At 37.2% G+C, this 27010-nt stretch overlaps 1 protein-coding gene across 1 annotated transcript; it reads left to right on the top strand.

Moving 5' to 3' along the window:
- The first annotated feature begins 390 nt into the window (after nt 1-390).
- LOC131073404 (transcription factor MYB4) lies at nt 391-2054 on the top strand. Its single transcript, XM_058009851.2, has 3 exons — nt 391-615; nt 757-886; nt 976-2054. Exons 1-3 carry the CDS (start codon nt 483-485, stop codon nt 1832-1834), a joined length of 1122 nt encoding a protein of 373 aa, XP_057865834.2. The 5' UTR covers nt 391-482; the 3' UTR covers nt 1835-2054.
- The last annotated feature ends 24956 nt before the right edge of the window (nt 2055-27010 follow it).

Raw genomic sequence — 27010 nt, forward strand, 5'->3', positions numbered from 1 at the left:
TTAACAATTTAATGAAACACAACCACCATAACTATATAATCAAAACTCAAACACCAAACAATAACTTTAATTAAAACCAAATAAATATATGACAGGAGTTTCCCATATATTTCAACTTAGTTGTGAACCCTCCTACTAAATTTAGGCCAGATTTTATTTTAATGTGGAAAAAACAAAAACGAGCGAGGGCGAACGCGGCCATCATATTTAAACCGTGTTTATGTGGCAGCCGCTTACAATGTGACCGACCGCCATTCAACTATCTCAGGCGACTTATCTTTTGGGAAAAGCTTGATTGATTTCAAGACAAATATTGAAAATTTCTAATTATTCATCGTCGGTAGCAAAGAAAATATTTCAAGCACGTGCGAGTGAGTCCAGGCATGTATCAAATACTTCTCTCACCTCCTCTACAAATATCATCACAAAGCAGTGTGGAGAATCGAAATCAAGCGGTGAAGTCCAAACCCAAATAAAAAACAATGGGCCGAGCTCCCTGCTGTGATAAAATGGGGCTTAAAAAAGGACCTTGGACTCCTCAAGAAGATCAGATTCTCGTCAATTTTATTCTCAGAAATGGCCATGGAAACTGGCGTGCACTTCCCAAGCAAGCAGGTTTCAATCTTACCCATTATTTCAGTTCACCCTTTTCTTGTTTTCTTTTTCACTCGGATATAAATTATTTTATTGATTCAAAAGATACATTGAAAGACTTCTTAAAAAAAGCTTGCATTAATTCTTTCATGGCGGTTGCAGGACTTTTGAGATGCGGCAAAAGCTGTCGTCTGCGGTGGATTAATTACCTGAGACCAGACATTAAACGTGGGAATTTCAGTTCTGAAGAGGAGGAAGCCATTATAAAGCTTCACCAACTTATGGGCAACAGGTTTGTTCTGTGCCCATTATCTTCTGTTTCTTCATTGAATTTTTCCCTAATTTCCCTGGCTGATTCGATTGAATTTTGTTATGATCCAGGTGGTCTGCCATTGCCTCACGCTTGCCTGGAAGAACAGATAATGAGATAAAGAATGTGTGGAATACCCACTTGAAGAAAAGGCTTCTGCGAATGGGAATCGATCCTGTGACGCATGCAGTAACAAAGCAATCAGATTCACCCACAACAGGGGAAAATTTGATTTCTCTGGATTACTCTGACTACAGTAAGGAGTCAAGTCCGTCAATAAAAGAGGAAACTTTTGCTGTATCTCAAGAAAAAGCTTCGGTTGATTACTCTGAGTACAGTAGGACGGCAAGCCCATTAATGGAGGAGGACAATTTAGCTCTATGTCAAAAAGAAAAAGCTTCAGTTGATTACTCTGAGCAAAGTGGGCCGACAACCCCATTAATGGAGGACAATTTAGCAAAACCAGCTCTGTTTGATTCTCCCACTAGAGTCTCTAATTTTCCCGACACATTCTATGATTCACAGAATCTGTCAATCGAAATTCCTTCATCTATGAGTAGTATAGACAGTGAGGTTATAAGTGGGGATTCATCAAGTTCAAGTTTGGATTGGCTTCAATCCAATTCTATAAATTCTTTTGAGGAACCACTTGGATTTAGTCCACAACTACCAGCTATTGAAGATGAGAGATTTCTCTTTGAAAACCAGGATTTTGCAACAGAAATAAGCAGATTTGAGGTGATGTTTGGAGAAAGCTCAAATGGGAATGCTCAGTCTTTCATGGCAGCCTATCCAGAAGATGATTTCTTGAGCAGCATAGATGATGAATACACAAATCCCCATTTGCAAACCAAAGATGATGATTCTGACGGCATTAGTTACTGGTTAAATGTTTTGAGTCAAGCAGGGTCATCGTCCATGTTATTGTAGGTTTTTCTGCTTCATTTGGCTCCCTTACAAAGGGAGTGATTTATTTGCAAATATCCCCCACTGACCACATAATTGAATACATTTATTTTCTAGCTTCTTTTTTTCCCCGACGGATGGGGCGTCAGGGGACACAGTCCAAAGTCCAAAGTCCAAAGAGAATGATTAATTGTAAATTTTCCATTTATCTTTCTTAATGATTAATTGTAATGTTATTTTTGTCCGAGTAAATGTTTACTGGTTGATTGCAAATTATGCCTAACACTAATGTATCTCAACTCAAAAGTTACATGTCTAGGAATGTAACTAAATTCAATGAAAGAATAATTCTACCCTACTTTATAATGATAAGTCTTCATTTTATAAAAATGCAACTAAGTTCAATGAAACAAGTAATATATTCAATGAAAGAAAAGACAACTAATTCAATGACAAGTACCTTTTTTAATAAAAAATAATATGTAATTAAGTACCCTTTCTTAAAAAAAATAACTGACATGTAACTAAATTTTAGGATAAATATTTTTTTAATAAAGTAATATTTCTATATTTTTAAAAATCTATGTAAAATATATTAAATCAAATTAAAGCAAAGAAAGTAGGGTGAACTCTCCCACTTTTTTGCCACTTTTGACACTGAGATGTACATTTTTAAAATAATCTTCAACTTCCGAGAACTATAACTTTTAAACTATTAAAAATTTGAAGATGATGTAAATTAGTGATTTCTAGCATTTTGTTTGTAGATTCTATATACATTTTTTTCAAATTTTTTTGAAGGATTTTTTAAAAAATTTTCCATCTCCCTCGAAAAGTAGTTTTTTACAACAAACTACATTTTTTAAGAGTGATGTGCCTCCCGAAACGCATAACTTTTTTTCTATAAATGATAAAAACTCAATTCTTTCAAATTTTGATTTGTAACATCAATATCTAGGGCTTGCATTTGGTTTTATAATGATATGTTCAATATTTTTCATTTTATAAAGTTTTGAAGTCCAACTAGTCATAATTCAAACATAGGTTTACGTTTGAACACATAACTTGTTCTATGTAAATCGAAATTCAATTTTATTTTTTTTGTTAGAAAGAAGAGATCAATACCAGGGGCATAGATATTTTTCATAATTTTTTTGAATTAGTTTCTTATTTTTCCCAATGCGTTGAACAAAGAAGTTCATGTTCGGTGAAAAACCAATTTTCCATAAAATTAAAAAAACAAGAACATAATAAATTCAAAATATAACAAAATTATACTCATTAGAAAGCTTGCTTCGAGTACTACCATCTAATATTTTTGGGTTATCAATATTATTTCATTCGTGCATTGAACTAGAGCTCCGAAGTCATTAATTCTTCAGAACTCTGAATTTTTTTGGGAGAAACCCTTAGTTTGCGGGTTTGCACGAACCCCCATTCGCTCGAACCAATGAGCTCGATTTTGGCACACACATTTTTGTAACTATCATGTTCGAGCGAACCCAACAATTTTTAACTGTCGGCTTTCGTTCGAACTTTGGCCGATGCATTTTTTTTTTTTTTTTTCATTTGTGGAATCGTATAAATGTCCATAATTTTTTTTCATTTTTTATCACCCAAATGATTAAAATAATTCGCATTTTTGGATGAAAGAAGACATTTGAAAATTATTTTGAAGACAATAATTTGAAGGTTTTTTGTAAAAACATGGGGAACAAGAAGAGAAGTAAAATAAGACTTCAAGGAATTATTCTCCCGAAACGGAAGAAAGATATCGAGAACAAAGAAGACAAAGATATCATGATGCAAGTATGTATTTTTAATTTAATATGTATTACGTATCAATTAATTAGAATTCAATATTTTTTATCTAATATTTTTAATAGGATTAAAAATAATTTTGTTTTAATTGGAAAGCATAATTAATTTGAGATAATACATGTGTATTTGCAAATTTCAAATTCCATCAACTTGCTTGTTGTGTAATTGCATTTTTCTCCTATATAATTAAGTTCATTTATAATAGATAAGACCTATTAAGTCATAAAATTAATAAGACCTATTATGTCATAATTTCTAGGTTCTAAATTATATATATTGAATATTTAATCTACATGTACAAGTAATTTCATGTGATAGGTCCTTTAATATCACATAATATATCTGTCTTAAGGGTAGTTAAGTATATTAATTGTGAAATGTTATTTCAAATGTGGTCATATTGATTTTAATAATAAGGCCTATTAGGACTATTACATTGATTTTAGGTCTTAAATGTGACATAAATTTATAACCTATTAAACATGTTGAATAATTTAGGTGAACTATTTATATTCAACTTCACGTACATGCAAAAACATTTCAGATTAGGAGGTCTATTATGCAATAATAGGTCTTAAATATACACACATGTGACAAATTATAGTCCACTTACATTATGGTCCATAACAAATTAATATGAGGTCACTTAAGTTATCGTATGCATGCATCAAAATATTTGTACTTTTAATTTTCAAAATTGGAATTTCTAATTTATCAAAATTTTATTTTATGTGTTAAATTAGTGCTCAAAATTAGAGATTGAACTTTAATCCTAACCTAAGAACAAATTGAACTTTAAACCTAAACAGGTAATTTAATTAGAGTTATAACAATAAGGTCCTGAAAGTAATTAAATTTAATAAACCAAATTGAATGGGCTAATTTTAACATGTAAAGCTTTAAGCCAAATTCATCCCTATTCTTAATCCTAATTGAATAATCTCTGATTAATTCAAGAACCTTACACAAACTCTTAAATAATGTGCAGAACGGGCAAACGAACCTGTTGAAGAACACAATATAGTTGATGAACATAGGGAGGAGATCGTCCAAGTTGAACCAATGGAGACCTTTGAAGGAGAGGGGTCAGGCTCCTTACCTCCTACCACTGATATGGATGAGCATATTGTGGATCTAGCTAAACAGGTGAAGAGAAATATTTCTTATAAAAATATAGATCATTTACTTGAAATGGATGTGGATGAGTTGAAACGTCTCAGTGAAGAACCTAGACATACTAAAAGGAGGTCAATGAATAAAAGTGGAAAAGAAATAATGTCGCATTTCAACAATCTTGATACTACACTAGAAAAAGCTCAACTGTTATCAATTGTACTTACTCATAAAGACTTAATAGATCCAATGAAATTGCTGGGTATAGATACAACAAGTCAAAAGAGGAAATCTTCTCAGCTACAAAAATCTATTGTTGATAATGTTAAGAAAGGTTTGGTGAACATTGGTAAAAAATCTCGAAAACTAGATAAGACCATTTCAAGAAGAGTGATGTTGACATCTTTAGTAAATGAAAGATTGCCTCAAAAAAGACAAATCTCTTCACTGTCATCTGAGTTTGGTTTTAGTAGAAGGACAATATCTAAATATGTTAAAAGGAGAAAGATTTTGGATGATACTACCTCAGAAGGGAATTGGGCAATTATGTGTAGAGCTCCTCGTTCTGATAGAATTGAAGATGTTGTTAGGAACTTTGTGACAAGTTTTTGGAATGATAATACTCGCCCTTCATCAAATAGTAGAGATGTTATCAAGCAAATGATTGGTCCTGATCGTTATGATCTCCATGTAAAACATTGGATAGACACAACAAAACATGAATTGTATGTATTGTTTACTAAAGCAAACCCTCATATAAAGATTGGACAAACCATGTTTGAACGGTTAAGGCCATATTATGTGAAGTTAAACAAAGTTTTCGAAACTTGTTGTTGTCGTTATCACATCGAATTTGACTTGTACTATCAGGTGTTTCGAAAGATTAGAGAAGATAATGATGGTTATGAAAATGCTCCCCCTAAACGAACAAGTCAATTGATAGCATCCATCTTATGTGATAAATCAGATGATAATGCAACCGGTCAAATAAATTGCATAAGAGGAATTTGTGGAACATGCGGGGACTTGGCTAAATTGCCTTTGAGAGATGAAGATACTGACATGAGGAAGATGGTAAATTGCAAGAGTTACAAGTACAAAAAATTTGAAACAAAATTTGGAAAGGAATCTACAAGACTAGATTATGTAGAAGAGGAAATACCTATTGGAACATTTATGGAAAATTTTCGTAAGTTGATGAAACCATACATATGCCATGGTTTTTTTGCCAAGTGGCAAGCAGAACAATTTAAAAGATTAAGAGACACTTTCCCACTTGGAACTATTCTATCTATAGTTAACTTCGTAGAGAATTACTCTTTTGCACATCAAAAAGAGATTCAATCAGAGTATTACTTTTCAAAGCAAATCACTATTTTCATGCATGTGTGTTATCGACATGCACAGATGAATTTGGATGGTGTTGATAGTACATTTGAAAATCGTGTCATTAAGAAAGAGTACCACTTCTATATCAGTGATGATAAGGAGCATGACACACTTTTTGTACAACATTGCTTTAAGAAGTTTTTTGAATATTTGAAAGATAGAGGCATAACAATAGTTAAACATTTTGTTTGGTCTGATGGATGTGCGGCATAATTTAAATCTTCAAGGCCATTTTATGCACTATGTAGATATCATCGAAATGACAAAATACCACATGTTTGGAGTTTTTTTGAGAGTGGTCATGGAAAGGGTGAACATGATGGTGCAGGAGCTTGTATCAAACGTGCTCTAAGAAAGCATCAAATAAAGTACACAGGAGAACGTATAGAAAATGCACATGATGTTGTTGAATGGTGTAAGAAACACTTTGAGCAACCTAATTATCCTGGGGAATCATCATTGAGAACATATAAGCCCATTCCATATAGAGTGTTTTGGGAGATAACCGGTACGTGTTCTCTTTTAGTATTTTATTTAATTTTTTTTAATTTAACAACTTGATCTACATGTACATTCTTGTACACATGTACATTTTGCAGATGTGGATAGAAAATCAATGCATGGATGCAAGAGTGTGGAGAGGACAAGATCTTTGCATTGTGTCATGAGTACAGATAATCACCCATGGACATTATACACTAGGGATTATTCATGTTTTTGTTTTGAATGCATTTTCAAAAACTATGTTGATTGCAAGAACCAAGAGCTTGGATATGTTAGTGAATGGAAAATGGTGCCACTAGATGTTTCTGACACATACGAGGATTCAAATGAGGATGAAAACTTTGAAGACATTCCTTTGATTTCTGGTGATTACGATCATATTTCAAGATTGATTAAAAAGGGTACATACATGACGTACACATGTAAACATTTCCTTAAAAATGACATATCACTTAGAATTTATTTAACTTGTTAAAATTGTTCAACATGGGATTCATTTCACTGAATACCAAATTGACAACAAGGTATATCAGTATAGTCACTTGGTCATTGCTGTTGGCCTAATTCTTCAAACAGTTCCACGTCAAGGGCGGTCTCAAAAGTGGAGACTAGATAGTGAAGATCATGACAAAATATTAAGTGTTATTGAAGAGCATTGTGAACCACTTGATGTGGTATGAACTATATATACATGTAGTAATCCACATGAATTGAATTTTAATGTAAGTTTAAGATAAATTCTAGATCTCAAGCTGTACGTATCACTGAGGAGTGCAAGGGGCTAACTAGATGAGTGGGCATCGTGGATGAAGTGTCTGACTGTAGTAGCATGTCCATAAATCTAGTATGGCTCAAATCTCTCAGCTGATCCTCAAATGAGTCCAAACCCTCATCTATGACATGTACCTGATCAACTCGTATCTCCTCCTCAAATGAATCCAACCGGCCCTCATCTGTGATATGGAGCTATATATGGTGAAAATGGATAACAATAATAACAATATTGAAAGGCTAAATGAATTCAACCACAAAACCCTAGCCTAACAATCAACAAAGATCCACCATAACATATGAAGATTACCTAAGACAATGCAAATCACATGAAATCACAAGGATTATACCATCACATGTCCAATAGGGTATTGATCTCCATTCTTCCTATCTCCATTGATCTTGCTTGATATATTTGCTCTCAGATTTTATATGCACAAGAGCTCAACAAAGAACGGAATGTGGTTGCAAGTAGGATCATAGTGTAGTCAAGTCCTCCAAATTGTCGATTAGGGTTTGATAATGAAGAAGACATCTCCTTATATAGAAGACACTATATGAAATGGAGGGATAAGATTGAGAGGTGTAAAAGGAGGTCGGCTAAGATTAGAGGGTAGGTAGAAGAAATAATAAAATAATGAAAGAGGTAGGTAGTGTGTGAATTAAGAGATGAATGACATGTGTCATGTGTAGAAAAAGCTAATGAATTAATTAAATAAATAAAGATTTATTTAATTAATAGAAGAAGTAGGATAATTAAATAAATAAGAATATTTATTTAATTTAAGAAAAGGATAATTTAAATAAATAAATGTATTTATTTAAATGAGAAATAAGGCTAGAAGAGGATAAATGAATTAATTAAATAAATAAGGATTTATTTAATTAATAGAAGAATTAGGCTTAGATAATTAAATAAATAAAATATTTATTTAATTAGACTGGACAATTTTGGGTGTCTACATTTTGCCCCTCTTTGAGACAATGCGGCTTGTCGCGTTGTTTTAAAGAAGATAATATGAACTGATACAGAGTTGCCCCAGAATGGGAATGATATGCCCCCTCGAGAGATTGGATGAAAATGGCTGAAAAGATTGCATACAATCTCTCGATAAGAAAGGAAGGCTAGAATGGACTGACCGGATAAAGTGACAAAGTCACAGGATAATGAAGACTGACTCGGAAAATGAATGCGAGGGCTAGGGAAGGCTATAAGATAGACCACGGGGGAAAATACATCCTCATTGTCATCTACACCTTCACGAGATCAAAGTGCAGAGCGAGAAAAGAGTAGGAGCAGTCAGCAGCGATGGCTTTCGTGCATAGATTCAACCGTGTTCGCCGATTTCAGAGGCCAGCAGAGGTAGGAGAGCCGGTAAGTACCACCAAACCTCCTCGTACTTTGACGCATTCAATTTTGTCATTAATGCATGTCGAATAGAGCAATAAATGCGCTTAGAAGTAGAGTGAAAAAATGTCAAAAACCATTGAAACACGTCTGTGTCGGTGCCAGGCGCGTCTGTGTCAGACAGGTGCGTCTATGTAGGTGCCAAGCGCGTCTGCATCTGGAACCGCGTTTGCGTCGGATGCGGGCGCGTTTATGTCATTCAGGGGCGTCTGCGTTGAAAAATGCAAGTTTTTTGGTCTTCTAGGTCAAATCGGCAGTTCTGTGATGAACATACGCTGTCGATTGGATAAGCTGCTGAGAGGATACACTCAAGCAGGTCCTCTAGGAAGACTAGGATAGATCAAGGCACTTTGTGATGAACAGTGAGTACCAAGATAGAGTACTTTGTGATGAACAGGGAGTACCCAAAGTATGAGCAACACTTTGTGATGAACAGGGAGTGCAAATGTGAGTAACACTTTGTGATGAACAGTGAGTGTCACCCACGAAGTACTTTGTGATGAACAGGGAGTACTACTAGGATAGATAGTAACACTTTGTGATGAACAGTGAGTGTCACTAGAATAAATAGCTATGTGCATTTAGATAATGAGTAGCATTTTGTGATAAATAGTGAATGCCACGATGACTGACATGATTTGATTTGCTTGACTGCAGGAGTACTTGCCGATGCTGGAGTCACGGGAGAGATTCCCGTCGACGCAGAGGTTGCGACCTGAGCTGTCGGTTGGAGACAAAGCTGCCATCGAGGAGATGGGTCTGAGACATGTATTGTATGTGCCTGAGTTTCGGGCAAACATGGGTTTGCTGACTACGCTTGCGGAGAGATGGCACTCTGAGATATGCACATTCCATCTGTCGATGGGTGAGATGATAGTCACCCTAGAGGATGTATATAGGATTATGCGGATACCGATTGATGGGGAGCTGATTCCGTATGATCGAGACGGAGACAGGGATGCCCTTAGATGAGTGTTCTAGGATCCAAGACTGGAGATGAGGGTGGGACAAGTGGCATGGGATACCATGACATGGACAGGATTAGCACTACCAATAGTGTTGGCAGGAGTGATCAATGAATTCCTCTGTATCAGTTTTGTACCATTTTGTATAATGATGTAGACACCTGTGGGTGATTGTAGCCATATGATTTTGACATCATTGTATCATGACACTTTATATATATATATGAGATGATGCATCTTTGCGGTAGCTATATGCATGTGTACCTATGTGATGAGATGTTCTTATGTGATGCTTATGATATGGATGCAAATATGTACATAATGAAATGCAATATTTTTTTTTTTTTATGTTTTAAAATGTTATGCCAATGCAAATGTAAATGTATGTAATGCATATGAATATGATAATGCAAATGTAAATTGTGCTAACAAGTGTTGTGTGCAGGATGTGATGCAATTATGATATCTATATGTATGTATGAAATGCTTATATGTGGTAATGTAGGTGCACCTACATGAAATGCAAATGTTTTTGGTGTGTCATTATACTCAGTCATGTGATAGCATGCTATGCGGACTCGAGAAGGATGATGGAAGTCAATCAAGAAAGGGGGGATGAAAGACAGAAGATATGAAAGTGAAAGAGCTTCTTGTGCATTATCATCATTGAGCTTTATTATGGCAAGTAGGTTATGACAATCGAGGCATATGTTCGACCCAGAAAGTCATTGTACCTATTTGCATGGAGATAAGATAGTCACAAACAAGGAATGCCCCAGTTCACACTAGACTCACAGTGTCCTCATATCCTTGGACAAGTCATAGCATTACTAAGAGACAATCCACAGACAGCAAATACAAATAGGTGACGATACCCCATCCTTGCCTTTCTAGTCAAAGACATCTTGGAGATAGAATCTCTAGTCAAAGACATCCCGAAAAAGCTAAAAGACATGTCACCAAAAAAGATGAAATCAAAAGAAAACCAAGACTCGACACCAACATCCCCTGTAGTCCTCAAGTTTAGTGTCTCTTGTCACTTGTATAAGTCTTATTTGATTGTGGTCACAATGTTTACTTTCACAGAAAGGATAGATAGCACTGAACCATAATGTTGTCTGAGTCTGTTGAAAGATTTGATTTGTTGAAGCCCATTGTTGCTGTTGTCTCATCTGAAATTGACTAAATCCATGAAACTGATACTTTATTGCAGAGAAGACAAAATTTTATTGCAGATCTGTGATGCAAATACTGCTTTATTGCGGATTGTGTGCGGATAGACTAAAGAAAGCTGGAAGAAACTGTACTCCTCGAAACATGTGATGTTCTCAGTTCCACCCCCATCACTAGACGTAGGATTTGCCTTAGCCACAGATAGGATCTGATTTATTATGGATGGAAAGGGATGAAAAGGAATGTTTATTATGAATGGCGAACCAATCTTAGGTAGATCAATAACAAGCCATGATGGGAATGGGTAAGTTTATTATGAATGAATAGGTTGTGAGTGTGTGCAAAGTGAAGTGATGAAAGAGAATCCTGAAGGAGGGAGGAGCAATGTCTCTACGCATGGCGCTGGTGACCCAGTTTTCACCATGGTACTTGCCCAGGGCACCACCGAAGTGGTTTTCACCGTTGGACGAAATTATTTCTTTTTACTTTTTTCGGTTTTTTCCATGTTTTTTGTGTCACAAGGCGCCTGTTTGCCAAGTTTTCACCAAGTAACGATTTTTTTGTTTTATAAATTTATTTTTTTGTATTTTTTGTATTTTTGATTTTTTTTTTTTGTATTTTTGAATTAGGATACTCTGAAGAGCTATGTGTAAAACCTGCGAAGGTGCATGCTGTTGATAGGATCCTCCAAAGGTTCACCTTCTGTAGTTGAGAGCTGATATGCCCCAGATCCATATGCTGTTGTAATGATGTAAGGACCAAGCCAATTTGGGTCAAACTTGCCCTTCTTCTCTCCGTCTTGCTGATTTTTGGGGTTTTCTCTGAGAACTAAGTCCCCTACCTCAAATGTACGAGGCTTGACTTTGTGATTGTAGTTGCATTGTTCCTTGACTGAATGATGTGTAGCTTGAGTGTCTATCTTCCTTGATGAAGGAACTGAGATAGAATTACTAGTGTGTGGACTATGTAGGCCCGTATGCTTGTCACCTAAAGAAGTTTGGGCATCCTTGATAACAAAGTCCCTTGAGGAAGCTCCATTAAAGGTCCATGATGTATCACCAAAAGGGAATGGATGTGTGGAACAAGTGGATGAGCTATGAAGGCTTATGATTGCGAAAAGAAGTGAAAGTAGGATGGTATGATGGAGACTTAGGATCAACAAGTGTTCTTTTTCACTTGAAATTGTAGAACTTTTGCCCCCAGTTATTTTGATATTAGGGGAGATCAACTCTTGTTCTTTTTGTTTCATAGGATTTTTATCCTTGACTTTGATTTTTGCAGAGTCCAGTAGCTTTTGATTTTAATTTGGACTAAAGGACTTTTCTTTATTATTGACTTTTAGATTTTTCTTTTCAAATCTTGATTTTTGATCCCCAATAAATGAGGGCTTTTGTAATTCTTGTTGATCCAAGTCTAGGAGTGGAGTGGAAATGGAATGAGTGGATGATATGGTAAGGCTATGTGAGTTATCAAGAGGGTTGGCGATATGCTCAATAGATTCTTCGTTGGAACCACTCTTAGGACTATTGATATCAAGAGATGCTTGCACTACTAAAGGAGATTTGCATTTAGACTTAGTAGCCACAACACTAGGTGGTTCACACCCAATTCCTTGTAAATTGTTTATAGATTGTTCTTGTCGACTGAATGTCTTAGGAGATAGTGGGAGTTGGTCAACATGAAATATATACTCACCACATCCTAGGTCTTTAACCTTGAATTTTTCTTTGAACTCTATTTGTTTTGATGTAGAAGCTTTCAATGATTCTAGATCCACATATGCTGAAGATGGAATAGCTTCTCGATTAGCTGGAATTGTTATTTATGATCTAGGTCGCAGATTGTTGCAATATATGAATGGATTAGGGTCAGCTTTGACGGTCACTTCAACTCCATTGTGTGGAAACTTGATACATCGATGATATGTAGATGGTACTGCACTCATCTCATGAATCCAAGGACGTCCCAAGAGTATGTTGTATGTGAGATTTAGATCAAGGACTTGAAAAACCACATCCTTTGTAACGGGCCCAACTCTGAGAGGTAAGGTGACTGTGCCTTTGGATGAACGCTCTTCATCATCATATGCTTTGATAGTAATTTTGTTTGTAGAATTCACAGCTTTGTCGGAATATCCCAATTGTTTAATAGTGCTCAATGTACAAATGTTTAGACCTGCTCCTCCATCTATCAAGACTCGTTTGATTCTATGTTTGTGTATGAAGGCTTCAATGTGTAATGGTGCATTATGTGGCTGACTTACGGAGGCATCATCGGCTTCTGTGAATGTAAGGGAGTGTGGAATGGAAAGGTATCCCACCATGGCTTGAAACTGGTCCACGTTCAGATCAGTAGGGACAGTACTGTCTCTCAAGATTTTGTCAAAAATAGCTTTATGTATGGGGGATATGCGTAAGAGCTCAAGGATTGAGATAAGCGTGGGTGTCTTCCCTAATTGTTCTACAAGATCGTACTCAGGCTTGGTTGATGAGGAAGCAGTGTTTTTAGCTGAAGCACCTTGCAAAGTGATTTTACCTCGACGGGTTGTAACATGACATTTAGAGGTAGGTTCAGAAGAAGATCCAATGCCTTTTAGGACAATCTTGGGTCTTTGGGTAGAATTTGTAGGTGTTTTGTCCTTGATGATAATGGTAGAGACATAATTGTCCATCGAGATGTGATTGATGGCTGAATCATAGTTATAAGATGCTTTGGTATAGTTGGTTTGGTCATCTGTGGCTTTAGCTTTTCCCTTGTTATGCTTTGGGAATGGTTCCTTAAACATCTCATGTTCTTGATTGGATGAATGTCCCTCAATCTCAATATCACCTTTATCAATGAGATCTTGTATGATGTACCCTTGCTCTTATGAAATTCACAATACTCATCATCGTTCCACCAATTTGGTTTGACCTTTGGTTCATATGGCGGGAAATCTGGAATTGTGATCACCTTGTTTGCCACTAACTTCTTGAAAACCGACTCAATTGGTTCTCCCAACGGGGTATACTTCCTTCGTGATCTAGAAGTTGTTTGAGTATTCACTTGATTGTTTGTAGAACTTGATGCTGAAAAGATGACTTTGGGTCGCACTGTGTTGGCATCGACAACACCATCATTGAATGTGTTCTTGTTTTTATTCCAAAATCTTGGCTTGTCTTTTCCTTTAAAGTCATCTTTGTTTTCCTTGAATATTTTAATGACTCCTTGTTCAATTAGGACCTTTTCTATCGCTAAGCCTTTTTCAATGACATCCTTGAAGGTGGACAAACAAGCTTTCCTTAGATCATAACCAATGTCTTTGTTAACATTTTGTGTGAACATTTCTACCATTTGTTTTTGTGGAATTTCACAAGAGCATCTGCTGGCTAGATTTCTCAATCTTTGTAAAAATGATGCAAAAGATTCTCCCTCTTTTTGCTTGGTGTTGCACAAAGTAGTGACTGATATGTCTGTCTCTATGTTGTAGGAGAAATGTTGGATAAATGCCTCTACTAGATCACCCCATGACTTAATACCAGGTGGAAGTTGGGAGAACCATTCCATAGCTTGATCACCTAAGCTTTGTGGGAATAATCTCATCAAATATGTCTCTTCTACTGCTACCTCAATGCAAGCTATGAAAAATTGTCTTATGTGTGCCTTAGGATCCCCTTTTCCTCTATACTTATCAAATTTAGGCGTCACAAAGTGTGTAGGAAAAGGAGGCATTGGAATGCTCTTGTCAAATGGATAAGGACATATGTCTCTCATTGTGTATGTTGGCTTCAGTGTATTTATGTCCTCCATTTTCTTTTGTAAGTCCCTGATTTGTTGTTCCAAACTACTCTTAGGTGGAGATCGACTTCTTGGACCATATCCTATGTTTGAGGTACCCATTGGAGGAGGTACATGTTGCATATATGGATGATATTGATCATACACATGTTCATATGGAGGAGGTCTATAGTAATGCTGTGTATATGGACCACTTGGTATAGATTCATGTTGAGGAACACCATATCTATTTTGTGCATGTATACCATACTCTACAGGCATGTCCTATTCTATTGTATTGCCCCCAAATTTGACATGAGGTTTCCTTGTGTCCAAATTTTGAGCATGCCTTGGAATATCCCATTGCTTTGGTGGTTGATCCTTAGCATTGATATGTGATTGAGCATATTTTTCTCCATAAGACTTCCATAATGGTCTGCGAAGGTGAGTATCATATGTTTGACCATGTGTATGTGGGACCTCTGGTTTTTGAAGCAAAGCTGATGTTGATTCAGGTACCATGTGTGGTCCTCTATTTCCTCCACTATTAGGTCTCCTTTGATTCATGTTGGAGTGAGGTTGTTGCAAAGGTCTATGTTCCATTATTTGAGACATGTCAAAATCATGAGGTATCTTGGCTCCACTTTGTGCCATCATGTGTAAGAAGTATTGTCTATCCCTCCTCATTATTTCCTCAACCAATCGATTGAAATGGGGATTCATAATGGATTCTTCCACATCTGCTGAATGTACTGAAAAATTGCCCATATTGTCATTGTGTGTAGCATTGTTGTTTGTAGTGTCCATGTTCTCAACATTTGGATTGTTTCTATAGACATCCATGTCCGGCAATGTAGTGTGATCAGTATTGAAAAATAAATCATTGTCATACTCATAAGAACTCATGTTTGCGGACTCTTGAGCTTCTTTAGTTTCTCTCCTAGATTTTTGAAGACGGGTTTCAACCATGAACTAGGTATTGACCAAGATGTGTGAGACTAGATGAAAAATGGAAAGAGTATGGAAGACCAAGAGTTGGATGAAATGTAAATGAGTCTGAAGTGTACTTGCAATGTCCAAAGTGTAAGACCAAGTATGTATGTAGTAGAGTAGGTGTGACTTCCAAAGAGAGGATAGTTTCTCTTGATGAGGTAAGCTGACCTTGACCCTAAGTAAGACCAAATGAGACCCAAAGGTAAGAAACCTTGATGAGGGACCACTTAGCAAAGTGTTGTTGTATGTGATGTGTTGACAAAGTATGATGAGGACAAGCAAGTGACCTTTTGACTCAAGTTTAGACAAATGTGAATGTAATGTGAGATGTGAAGCAATGATGGACTTTGTGAGACCCAAGGACAGGTTGAATGCTAAATGAAACCTTAGAGAGATGACCTAGGAAGCTCAAGATTTCCGAAACTGACTGTATTTGCTTGCTGGACTGTAACAGTTTTTCAATTCTGGACACAGACGCGACTGTATACTACACAAACGCGGTTACCCGACACAGATGCTACTCTGTTTAACACAGACGCGCTTCTGAGATTCTCCTGTTTATGTTTGCTGGACTGTAACAATTTTTCAATTCTGGACACAGACGTGACTGTATACTTCACAGACGCGGTTACCCGACACAGACATGCTTATATTCAACACAGACGCTGTTATAAACACAGACGCTACTCTGCCCTTCACAGACGCACTTAGACAACACAGACGCGGTTAAAACAGACACAGACGCGTTTCTATAAAATTTGTGCAATTTTTTCCAATCCGTGAAGTCGTTTTGTTGTGACTCAATCTGACTGTTTGACTGATTTTCATGACAAGAGGACACAGTGTTGATGAAGACCCAATGTTTGCAAATGTCTAGACTCAAAAATGACTCCAAGAAAAGTGTGTTGTTTGATGTAAAAATGTTTTGCATACACTTGAAGACACAAAAGACACAATGTTTTGCTGTTTGGTCTTGAATGTTTGAATGTTTAACATAAGTCAAGCACAATTCTTATGGCTGGCCAAGACAATAGTTGTTGATCCCACATTGGGTTTTACCCCCGAGGCTACACTATTCAGAGCGGATACTTAGATGTTTGACCTCACTAGCTCCACCCTCGGCACTCACTTCTCGGGTCAGCCAAGCATCAGTCCCCATGAAAACTCCCCATGGCGAACTTTGTATCTCTACTAAGAACCGTATGTGTGTGAGCCGCTACCAGAGGTCCGACCTCCTGCCCCAACAACTAGAAGGATTTGGGCCTCTAAAACAAAAAGGTGCTAGTAAGGGCATCCGCTCGTGTGGCCATACATGCGGCACTTTCAGCTCTGTAAATACAGAAGGCTCCCAGCCGGTAGGGGTTACGCCCTACAAATGATCAAATAAATTTGATCAAACGGGTTTATGGGGAGACATAGTGTCGGTATGAACTAATCAGCACATGTTATCCATAGTTTTTACCATGAATACATTTGATTATAGTGGTTCGGATGAGGTGGGTTTTCCTCGCTACCACTTGGGTCGTCCTCTTCTCACTAGTAGTCCTAATGACCACACGGGAAGATAGGCCCTCTAAAGATTAAACAAAAAGAGCCTATTGCTCAAGACACAAAAGACAATGATTCAATTTTAGTGCACCAATGGAAGTGTTTGCTAGTCTATGAAAACAAGGCACACAATAAAAATCCAAAAAAACCTTGCCAAGGACCTGCACCAAAGATTTGTTAGTAGTTTGGGTTGTTTCCAATGATCACCCCTTCCTGCAAGCACACAAGTTAGGTAAATTTTAAAACCCAAAAGACTTTGTGAAAATAGGAGCCTTCAACCAAACGATTTAGCTTCCAAGGCAAGCTGCACCAATTTTGTTAGCTAGATCTGAAAATGTTAGTCCAAAAGTAAACCAGATCTGAAACCCTAAATGCAAAATCCGAAAACCGAATCAATAAAATTTTCAAAATTTTCGAAACAAGCAATACACAGACGCGATTACCTCCTATGCAGATGCGACTCCGAAACAGAAACGCGATTCTATGAGACACAGACACGATTAAAAACCACAGACGCGCTTTCTGTATGAAGACGCGGGTGAATACGACACAGACGCGCTTATGTAACACAGACGCGCTTATGTAACACAGACGAGCTTCTGTAACACAGACGCGGATAAAAAGGACATAGACGCGCCTATCTCGGAACCTGCAAAACGAAATATTAACAAAACACAGACGCGGATAAAGTTGTCTCAGACGTGCCTGAAAATAAAAAACGCGATCCGAAAGTGCGCAGACGCGAAAATACCAAAAATGCTGCCAAAAATGTCTGATCTGCAACTTCAAAACACAAGATCTGCAACAAGGAGGTTAAATGCAAAGGGACAAGAGTCCCACCGGGCGTGCCAAAATGTACATGGTGAAAATGGATAACAATAATAACAATATTGAAAGGCTAAATGAATTCAACGACCAAACCCTAGCCTAACAATCAACAAAGATCCACCATAACATATGAAGATTACCTAAGACAATGCAAATCAAATGAGATCACAAAGATTATACCATTACATGTTCAATAGGGTTTTGATCTCCATTCTTCCTATCTCCATTGATCTTGCTTGATATATTTGCTCTCAGATTTTATGTGCACAAGAGCTCAACAAAGAATGGAATGTGGTTGCAAGTAGGATCGTAAGTGTAGTCGAGTCCTCCAAATTGTCAATTAGGGTTTGATAATGAAGAAGGCATCTCCTTATATAGAAGACACTATATGAAATGTAGGGATAAGATTGAGAGGTGTAAAAGGAGGTCGGCTAAGATTAGAGGGTAGGTAGAAGAAATAATAAAATAATGAAAGAGGTAGGTAGTGTGTGAATTAAGAGATGAATGACATGTGTCATGTGTAGAAAAAGCTAATGAATTAATTAAATAAATAAAGATTTATTTAATTAATAGAAGAAGTAGGATAATTAAATAAATAAGAATATTTATTTAATTTAAGAAAAGGATAATTTAAATAAATAAATGTATTTATTTAAATGAGAAATAAGGCTAGAAGAGGATAAATGAATTAATTAAATAAATAAGGATTTATTTAATTATTAGAAGAATTAGGCTTAGATAATTAAATAAATAAAATATTTATTTAATTAGACTGGACAATTTTGGGTGTCTACAGGAGCTGATCAGCTCGTAGCTCCTCCTCTGCAGCAACAGAGTGATCTGTAGGTGGGTCAGTGCCTGGAGCATGCGTAGAGTGATGAGAATGCTGTGATTGCCTCAGCGTATGCGTCGATGCCACTGTAGCCTGACCATCTCTGAGAATCTCCTCTCTAACATCACCCAATGGTATCCCAAGTCAAGATGAAATAAAACTATAAGCATGTAGTAGGTCCTCGGCTAAATACTGCGACATCTGTACATGTGTACTACCTCCGACTATAGCTACTACCTCATCTGGGGAGGGGATGCCAGCAGAAATATACCGATCATCTGAATCTAAAGCCCCCCCATGACTAGAAGATGCATGATCTATGGATGATCGCGAACGTGGTCGACTCATCATATATCTACCCACCCTGTCAGAAGATATGGTGGCTGCTGCTGATGCAATCTATCCAATCCTATCAATTGCTTCTCTCTGAGAAGCAATCACAACGTGATCCGCTATGGGTGCCATGGCTAGGACTACTGCAGGAAATCTCTAGCCAACAAGGTCCTTGTGTCTAGGTGGAGCTCTATCACGCCTACGATATGCATCTCTATCAACAATCCTACCCCTCCCCTATCCATAATATCCCAGAATATCAAGGTATTTTGGTTTCATCTGACAATGAACCTCAACAAATACCTGCTGTGCAAAGTATAATGGAATCTAGTCATTATTAGGATAACGACCATGGGCTGCTAAGAATCATGGGTAAATCAGTGATGCAACCTGTGGGTCGATACATCTGGTAACCTAATATCCCCTCACCTTACTCTTCTCCTGATATTGTGGGAAGCATCTCTCCTTGATGGTCTCCTTCGAGACCACCCCCACCACATCAGCAAAAGAATGAGGACCCCTCACCTCACCCCTCAACTGTCTATATATATTCTCTATAACCTCAGGTGAGAATGAGGTATGAGATACTAAGTGGTCCCTCAATGTCCGCAAACTGTCAAAAATGGATGTGCACGTACTCTTGTACATACCATCAGTACGAGGGTCATCTAGTATGGCCCTCAACCTATGCAACTCCTGATCACTGTAATGAAAAATAGTAGCAATGTCAGGCAAGGGGTATCCTACTATGGAGGATCCTGCTATGGTGGCTCCTAATGTGGAGCCTGCGTAGGTGGCTCCTGATGTGGAGCCTACGCAGGTGCATCCTGATCAGGAGCCTGCGAAGGTGGATCCTGATCAGGAGCCTGCGAAGGTATATCCTGGGATGCCATCTATCTAGGTACATGTCATAAAGTTAAAATAAATACGTAAGCAGAGAGAGAGAGAGATCATTTTCATGAGAGAGAGAGAGAGAGAGAGAGAGAGATAGAGAGAGAGATTATATACATATAAATCTTCATGAGAGAGAGAGAGATCATTTTCATTTTCAAAAAATACATGTAAAAATTTCAAATATTTCAGTGAGAGAGAAAGAGAACATATATTTCAGATCTAGAGATAACATATATTTCAGAGAGATAGAGAGATCTAACACGTGTACATATTTAAATCTTTGACATACATAAAAAATTCAAGAATAGAGAGATCTAACACGTCATATGTTAGGACACTATATTATCCTAAGGCGAATGTCATATGTACAGTAGGATGTTATAAGGGGTCATATGTGACCTACTAAGGGGTCACACATGTGTTAATGCATGCGTGACCCCTTAGGACAACATACGACCCCTTAAGACACTATGTGATGGACTAAGGGGTATGTCATTCACACTAGGATTCTATAAGGGGCCATATGTGGTTCTAACCACATATGACCCCTTAGGACACTATATGATCTTAACGGGAATGTCATATGTATAGTAGGATGTTATAAGGGATCATATGTGACCTACTAAGGGGTCACGTATGTGTCAATGCATGCGTGACCCCTTAGGACCACATACGACCCCTTAAGATACTATGTGATAAACTAAGGGGTATGTCGTTCACACTAGGATTTTATAAGGGGTCATATGTGGTTCTAACCACATATGACCCCTTAGGACACTATATGATCCTAAGGGGAATGCCATATGTACAGTAGGATGTTATAAGGGGTCATATGTGACCTACTAAGGGGTCATGCATGTGTTAATGCATGTTGACCCCTTAGGACCACATACGACCCCTTAAGATACTATGTGATGGACTAAGGGGTATGTCGTTCACACTAGGATTCTATAAGGGGTCATATGTAGTTCTAACCACATATGACCCCTTAGGACACTATATGATTTTAAGGGGAATGTCATATGTACAGTAGGATGTTATAAGGGATCATATGTGACCTACTAAGGGGTCACGTATGTGTCAATGCATGCGTGACCCCTTAGGACCACATACGACCCCTTAAGACACTATGTGATGAACTAAGGGGTATATCATTCACACTAGGATTTTATAAGGGGTCATATGTGGTTCTAACCACATATGACCCCTTAGGACACTATATGGTCCTAAGGGGAATGTCATATGTACAGTAGGATGTTATAAGGGGTCATATGTGACCTACTAAGGGGTCATGCATGTGTTAGTGCACGTTGACCCCTTAGGACCACATACGACCCCTTAAGATACTATGTGATGGACTAAGGGGTATGTCGTTCACACTAGGATTTTATAAGGGGTCATATGTGGTTCTAACCACATATGACCCCTTAGGACACTATATGATCCTAAGGGGAATGTCATATGTACAGTAGGATGTTATAAGGGGTCATATGTGACCTACTAAGGGGTCACGCATGTGTTAATGCATGCGTGACCCCTTAGGACAACATACGACCCCTTAAGACACTATGTGATGGACTAAGGGGTATGTCATTCACACTAGGATTCTATAAGGGGTCATATGCGGTTCTAAGGGGTCATGCATATGTTATAACACATGCATGACCCCTCAGGACCACATATGACCCCTTATGACACTATGTGATCCTAAGGGGAATGTCATATGTACAGTAGGATGTTACAAGGGGTCATATGTGACCTACTAAGGGGTCATGCATGTGTTAATGCATGCATGAGCCCTTAGGACCACATATTCAACCCCTTAAGACACATAGGAAATGTCATATGTACAGTAGGATGTTATAAGGGGTCATTTGTGGCCTACTAAGGGGTCACACATGTGTCAATGCATGCGTGACCCCTTATGACCACATACGACCCCTTAAGACACTATGTGATGAACTAAGGGGTATGTCATTCACACTAGGATTTTATAAGGGGTCATATGTGGTTCTAACCACATATGACCCCTTAGGACACTATATGATCCTAAGGGGAATGTTATATGTATAGTAGGATGTTATAAGGGGTCATATGTGACCTACTAAGGGGTCACGCATGTGTTAATGCATGCGTGACCCCTTAGGACAACATACGACCCCTTAAGACACTATGTGATGGACTAAGGGGTATGCCGTTCACACTAGGATTCTATAAGGGGTCATATGCGGTTCTAAGGGGTCATGCATATGTTATAACACATGCATGACCCCTCAGGACCACATATGACCCCTTATGACACTATGTGGTCCTAAGGGGAATGTCATATGTACAGTAGGATGTTATAAGGGGTCATATGTGACCTACTAAGGGGTCATGCATGTGTTAATGCATGCGTGAGCCCTTAGGACCACATATTCAACCCCTTAGGACACATAGGAAATGCCATATGTACAGTAGGATGTTATAAGGGGTCATATGTGACCTACTAAGGGGTCACACATGTGTCAATGCATGCGTGACCCCTTAGGACCACATACGACCCCTTAAGATACTATGTGATGAACTAAGGGGTATGTCATTCACACTAGGATTTTATAAGGGGTCATATGTGGTTCTAACCACATATGACCCCTTAGGACACTATATGATCCTAAGGGGAATGTCATATGTACAGTAGGATGTTATAAGGGGTCATATGTGACCTACTAAGGGGTCACGCATGTGTTAATGCATGTGTGACCGCTTAGGACAACATACGACCCCTTAAGACGCTATGTGATGGACTAAGGGGTATGTCGTTCACACTAGGATTTTATAAAGGGTCATATGCAGTTGTAATGGGTCACGCATGTGTTAAGACACTATTTGATGGACTAAGCGGTATGTCGTTCACACTACAATTTTATAAGGGGTCATATGCGGTTCTAAGGGGTCACGCATGTGTTATAACACATGTGTGACCCCTTAGAACCATGTATGACCCCTTAGGACACTAGATGTGATCCTAAAGGGAATGTCATACATGTACACTACTATGTTATATGTGATCCTCTATGACCTCCTAAGGGAACGTATAGTGTCATATGTGGTCTTAAGGGGTCATGTTGTGCGTGTAATAGGATGTGAAAATGGGTCACATTGTAGAGGAAATTTATTTTGTCTAGTTTGTTTAAATTTGTTATCTAAATTTTCTAATGTTTATTTAAATTAATTTTTCTAACGTTTTTCCTTTTTTGCTAATGTTTTTCTAAGTTCTAATTTACTACAGGTTAGTTTTCTATGTTTTTCATAACAATTTTTTAAAATGTTGAATAAAATATCATCTATACAATTATGTAATTTTAAAAACAAATTGACACATTTCAATCAAAACATTAAATTATCAAACATTTTTCTAAAATAATGAAAAACAATAAATTATGAAACATTTTTCTAAAATAATGAAAAACAATAAATTATCAAACATTTTTCTAAAATGTTGAAATACAATAACTATATACAATTATTTAATTAAAAAAATAAATTAACAAACAAATTATTTACAAATTTAATAAAAAAAGACATTATTAAACCAAACAAAGGGTTATTTTGTGCACCTGATATAACAAAGGTCGGAAACTGAAATAGGAAAGATGCTAACTGCTGCAGACAAAGCTCGGTGATGTGATGCTGACGACTGGTTCGATCCAACCCCCACCAAACAGAAAAAGTCAAATTTGATAATGACCTTTTAACTGTCATTTTTCGATATTTATAAATTTAATAAAAAAACCCTAACTGCAACGGGTTCGAGTGAATGGGGGGTTCAAGCGAACCCATTAAAATATTAATATTTTAATGGGTTTGCTCGAACCCAGAACTCGCCCGATGTTCGAGCGAACCCAAGTCAAAAGGTTGGTTCGCTCGGACTCCCAGGGGTAGTCCAAGCGAACATTTCCATTTCGCTCGAACACGAGCAAATCCGAAATTCCCACTTTCGCCAAATTACTTCGTTGGCAAAAGTGGGAACCAGCTTTGTGAATTCACTCAGTAATCTTTATCTAACATAGTTATTTGTTCTTTTTTTTTTTAAATAAAGAAAAAATTGTTATTTCTATTGGATAAGGAAGAAAACATCAGTGTTATCATTTTTCTTTTTCTTTGAGAAACAAGAACAATGATGCCATTGTAGAGTTATAGTTATCACCATAAAAATGACAAGTAATTAAATTCATTGAAAGAAAAAAACCAAGTCTTCCAAAGTCCCTTTTGTTAAAAATGTAATTTAAGCAAAGTTATTTTTTTCTACTATTTACTAATGAGGAGAAGTATCCTTTTTAAAATAGTGTTTTATACTTGTTCTTGATTACTTCTTTAAGAAGATAAATGTGTATATTTTGAATTTTTCTTCATAGATTTATAAATTTTATATTAATTAATATATATTCCAGCCCTTGCCAATGATGGTGGAACCAGGTAAATTGCTAATGGCTCCTACCTTTTTATGTTTTCGATGTATTTAGTGATTTTAATTTTAATTTAACACTTAGATATATCCAATCCCTCATTTCAAATTATTGTTGACTTAGATTTTATGCCAGTATCAATCATATTAAGATTTGAGAAAATTTATCTCTTATTTTCATGTAAGTGAGCTTAATTAAGATCAATGAGTATTTAGTAAAGGACATATCACACCCTATAGACAATTATGATCAAATAAGGAGAAGTTTAGTTTTTAATTAATGATGAATTCTAATTGTGTCTATGATTTTATGTGTTACTAACAACTTAAACATAATAAAAAAAGAAATTTTGAAGGGTTTGAGGGGTGTGTGCAAGAAGTTGAGTCCACTTTTTGGCCAAAAAAACAAGTGTTTCCCCAAATTTTTAGATTTTGCCACATTTGACCTAAAAATTTGAAGCACTTAGACTGAATCTTGGAAAAAGTCAGTAATATAAAATGTAGCACTCAAAGTCTAGTTTCCAAATATGTAATTTATTTTAATACCCATATAATAGAAATTGACTTTCAAAAGGGATTTCCAAAAACCATGTTTTAATTTATTTTCCCCTCTTTCCCTCTCTTCCTCATCTCCCTCTCCCTCCCCCTCTCCCCTCTCCCCCTCTCTCCCTCTTTATTTCTCTTTTGTCTCTCACGCTCTCTATCTCTCTCCTCTCTCTTTCTCTTTGCCCAGTCTTCTCGTCCCTTCCTCCTCTATCTCCTCTCTTCTCATCCCTTCCCTCCCCTCTTCCCCTCCCTTGACCACCCCCACTCCCCCCTCTCTCTTTATCTACCTCTCTTCACCTCTTTGTTTCATATGTTAACTTAGGTGAAGGCCAAAGTGCTAGCACTAAACTTTACAACCAAAAATGCAAACGGTTTAAGTTTACTTAACTTGTTCACATTTTTGTCCCTAAAGAGGTTCCCACATCTTCATTGGGTCTATAGTGTCAAAAATCAATACATGTTTTTTAACATAAAAAAATCGTACGAGTTTTTAACACTATAGACATTGCAAACCAATTTGGCCACTCGAGCATTTAAGGGGCCAAAAATGTGAACAAGTTAATGGAAAGTAACCCATATGTAATATATTGAGTTAAATTTTTTTTGTTTTTTTAATTTAATTTAATTTTTTTTAAAACTATGCCTGGTAAACTTTTTAACGTGACCGGTGACGCTGGCACGACACGCCCTCCGACTCCATGTGAACGATTTTGACCTAGAGCTATGAACCAGTGAGGCCACAAATGGGGGACCTCATCCCCACACTTCACTTGTTCAAATCCGTGAGCACAACGACCCAGCGAAGGCACAAGGCCTTGTGAGCACAGTGGCCCAGCAGGGATTTAAACCTTAGTGGCCGCTTCACCAACGAAGTGTTTTAACCGTGACACTACATGCCCGAAGACATACTGAGTTAAAGTATTATACATACATACAATCTCTATCTTTTTCTCTCCAACCTCTCTCCCCCTCCTCTAATTTCCCCCCTCTTTATGTTTATAAACCTTTCCCTTTCCTCCTCTCTCTTTCTCCTTCTCAACCTCCTCCTCTACTTTCCCCCTCTCTTTATGTTTGTGTTGTATACAGATCATCAAGCTTTGCAGTATTTGAATAGTCAGAGTAATTTGAATTAGAGACATATGAGATAAGTAGAATTCTTGCAGAGTTACACCTTTGTGTTGAAGCATAGAAGTGGGAAATATAAAAAAATTAATGATGCATTGAGCCGGAGAAGGAATTTGCTGATAGAGATGAGAGTGATAGTATTAGGATTTGAATATTTGAAGACCTTGTATGATGATGACCCAGATTTTATAGAACCTTGGAAAACATGTAGAGAACCGGTTATGGTAGATAGAAGAAAGTGGTTGGATTAATTCATTTAGGATGGGATGTTATTCAGAGGAGTTTAGTTGTGGATACCTAAGAGTTATATGAGAGAGAATTTGATAAAGGAGAAACACAGTGGAGGATTAGCTTGACATTTTGGCATTGACAAAATAGTAGCATTGGTGAGTGAGCAATACTTTTGGCCTCAGATTCATAAGGATGTTAAGAGACATGTGCAGAGTTGTAGAGTTTTTCAAGTTTCAAAGGGTAGTGGTCAGAATGTGGGATCGTATTAACCTTTGATAGTACCGGTAAGACCTTGGGAGGATATACGCATGGATTTTATACTTGGATTGCCTAAGACACCAAGAGGGAAAGATTCTATATTTGTGGTAATGGATAGATTCTCAAAGATGACTCATTTCGTACCTTGTAAGAAGACATCAGATGCATTATATGTAGTAGACCTATTTTTCAAGGAAGTGGTAAGATTGCATGGATTACCTAAGAGCATAATTTCAGAAAGAGACACTAAGTTTGTTGGCTATTT

The sequence above is a fragment of the Cryptomeria japonica genome, chromosome 10 (assembly GCF_030272615.1).
Source record: "Cryptomeria japonica chromosome 10, Sugi_1.0, whole genome shotgun sequence".
Lineage (NCBI taxonomy): Eukaryota > Viridiplantae > Streptophyta > Pinopsida > Cupressales > Cupressaceae > Cryptomeria > Cryptomeria japonica.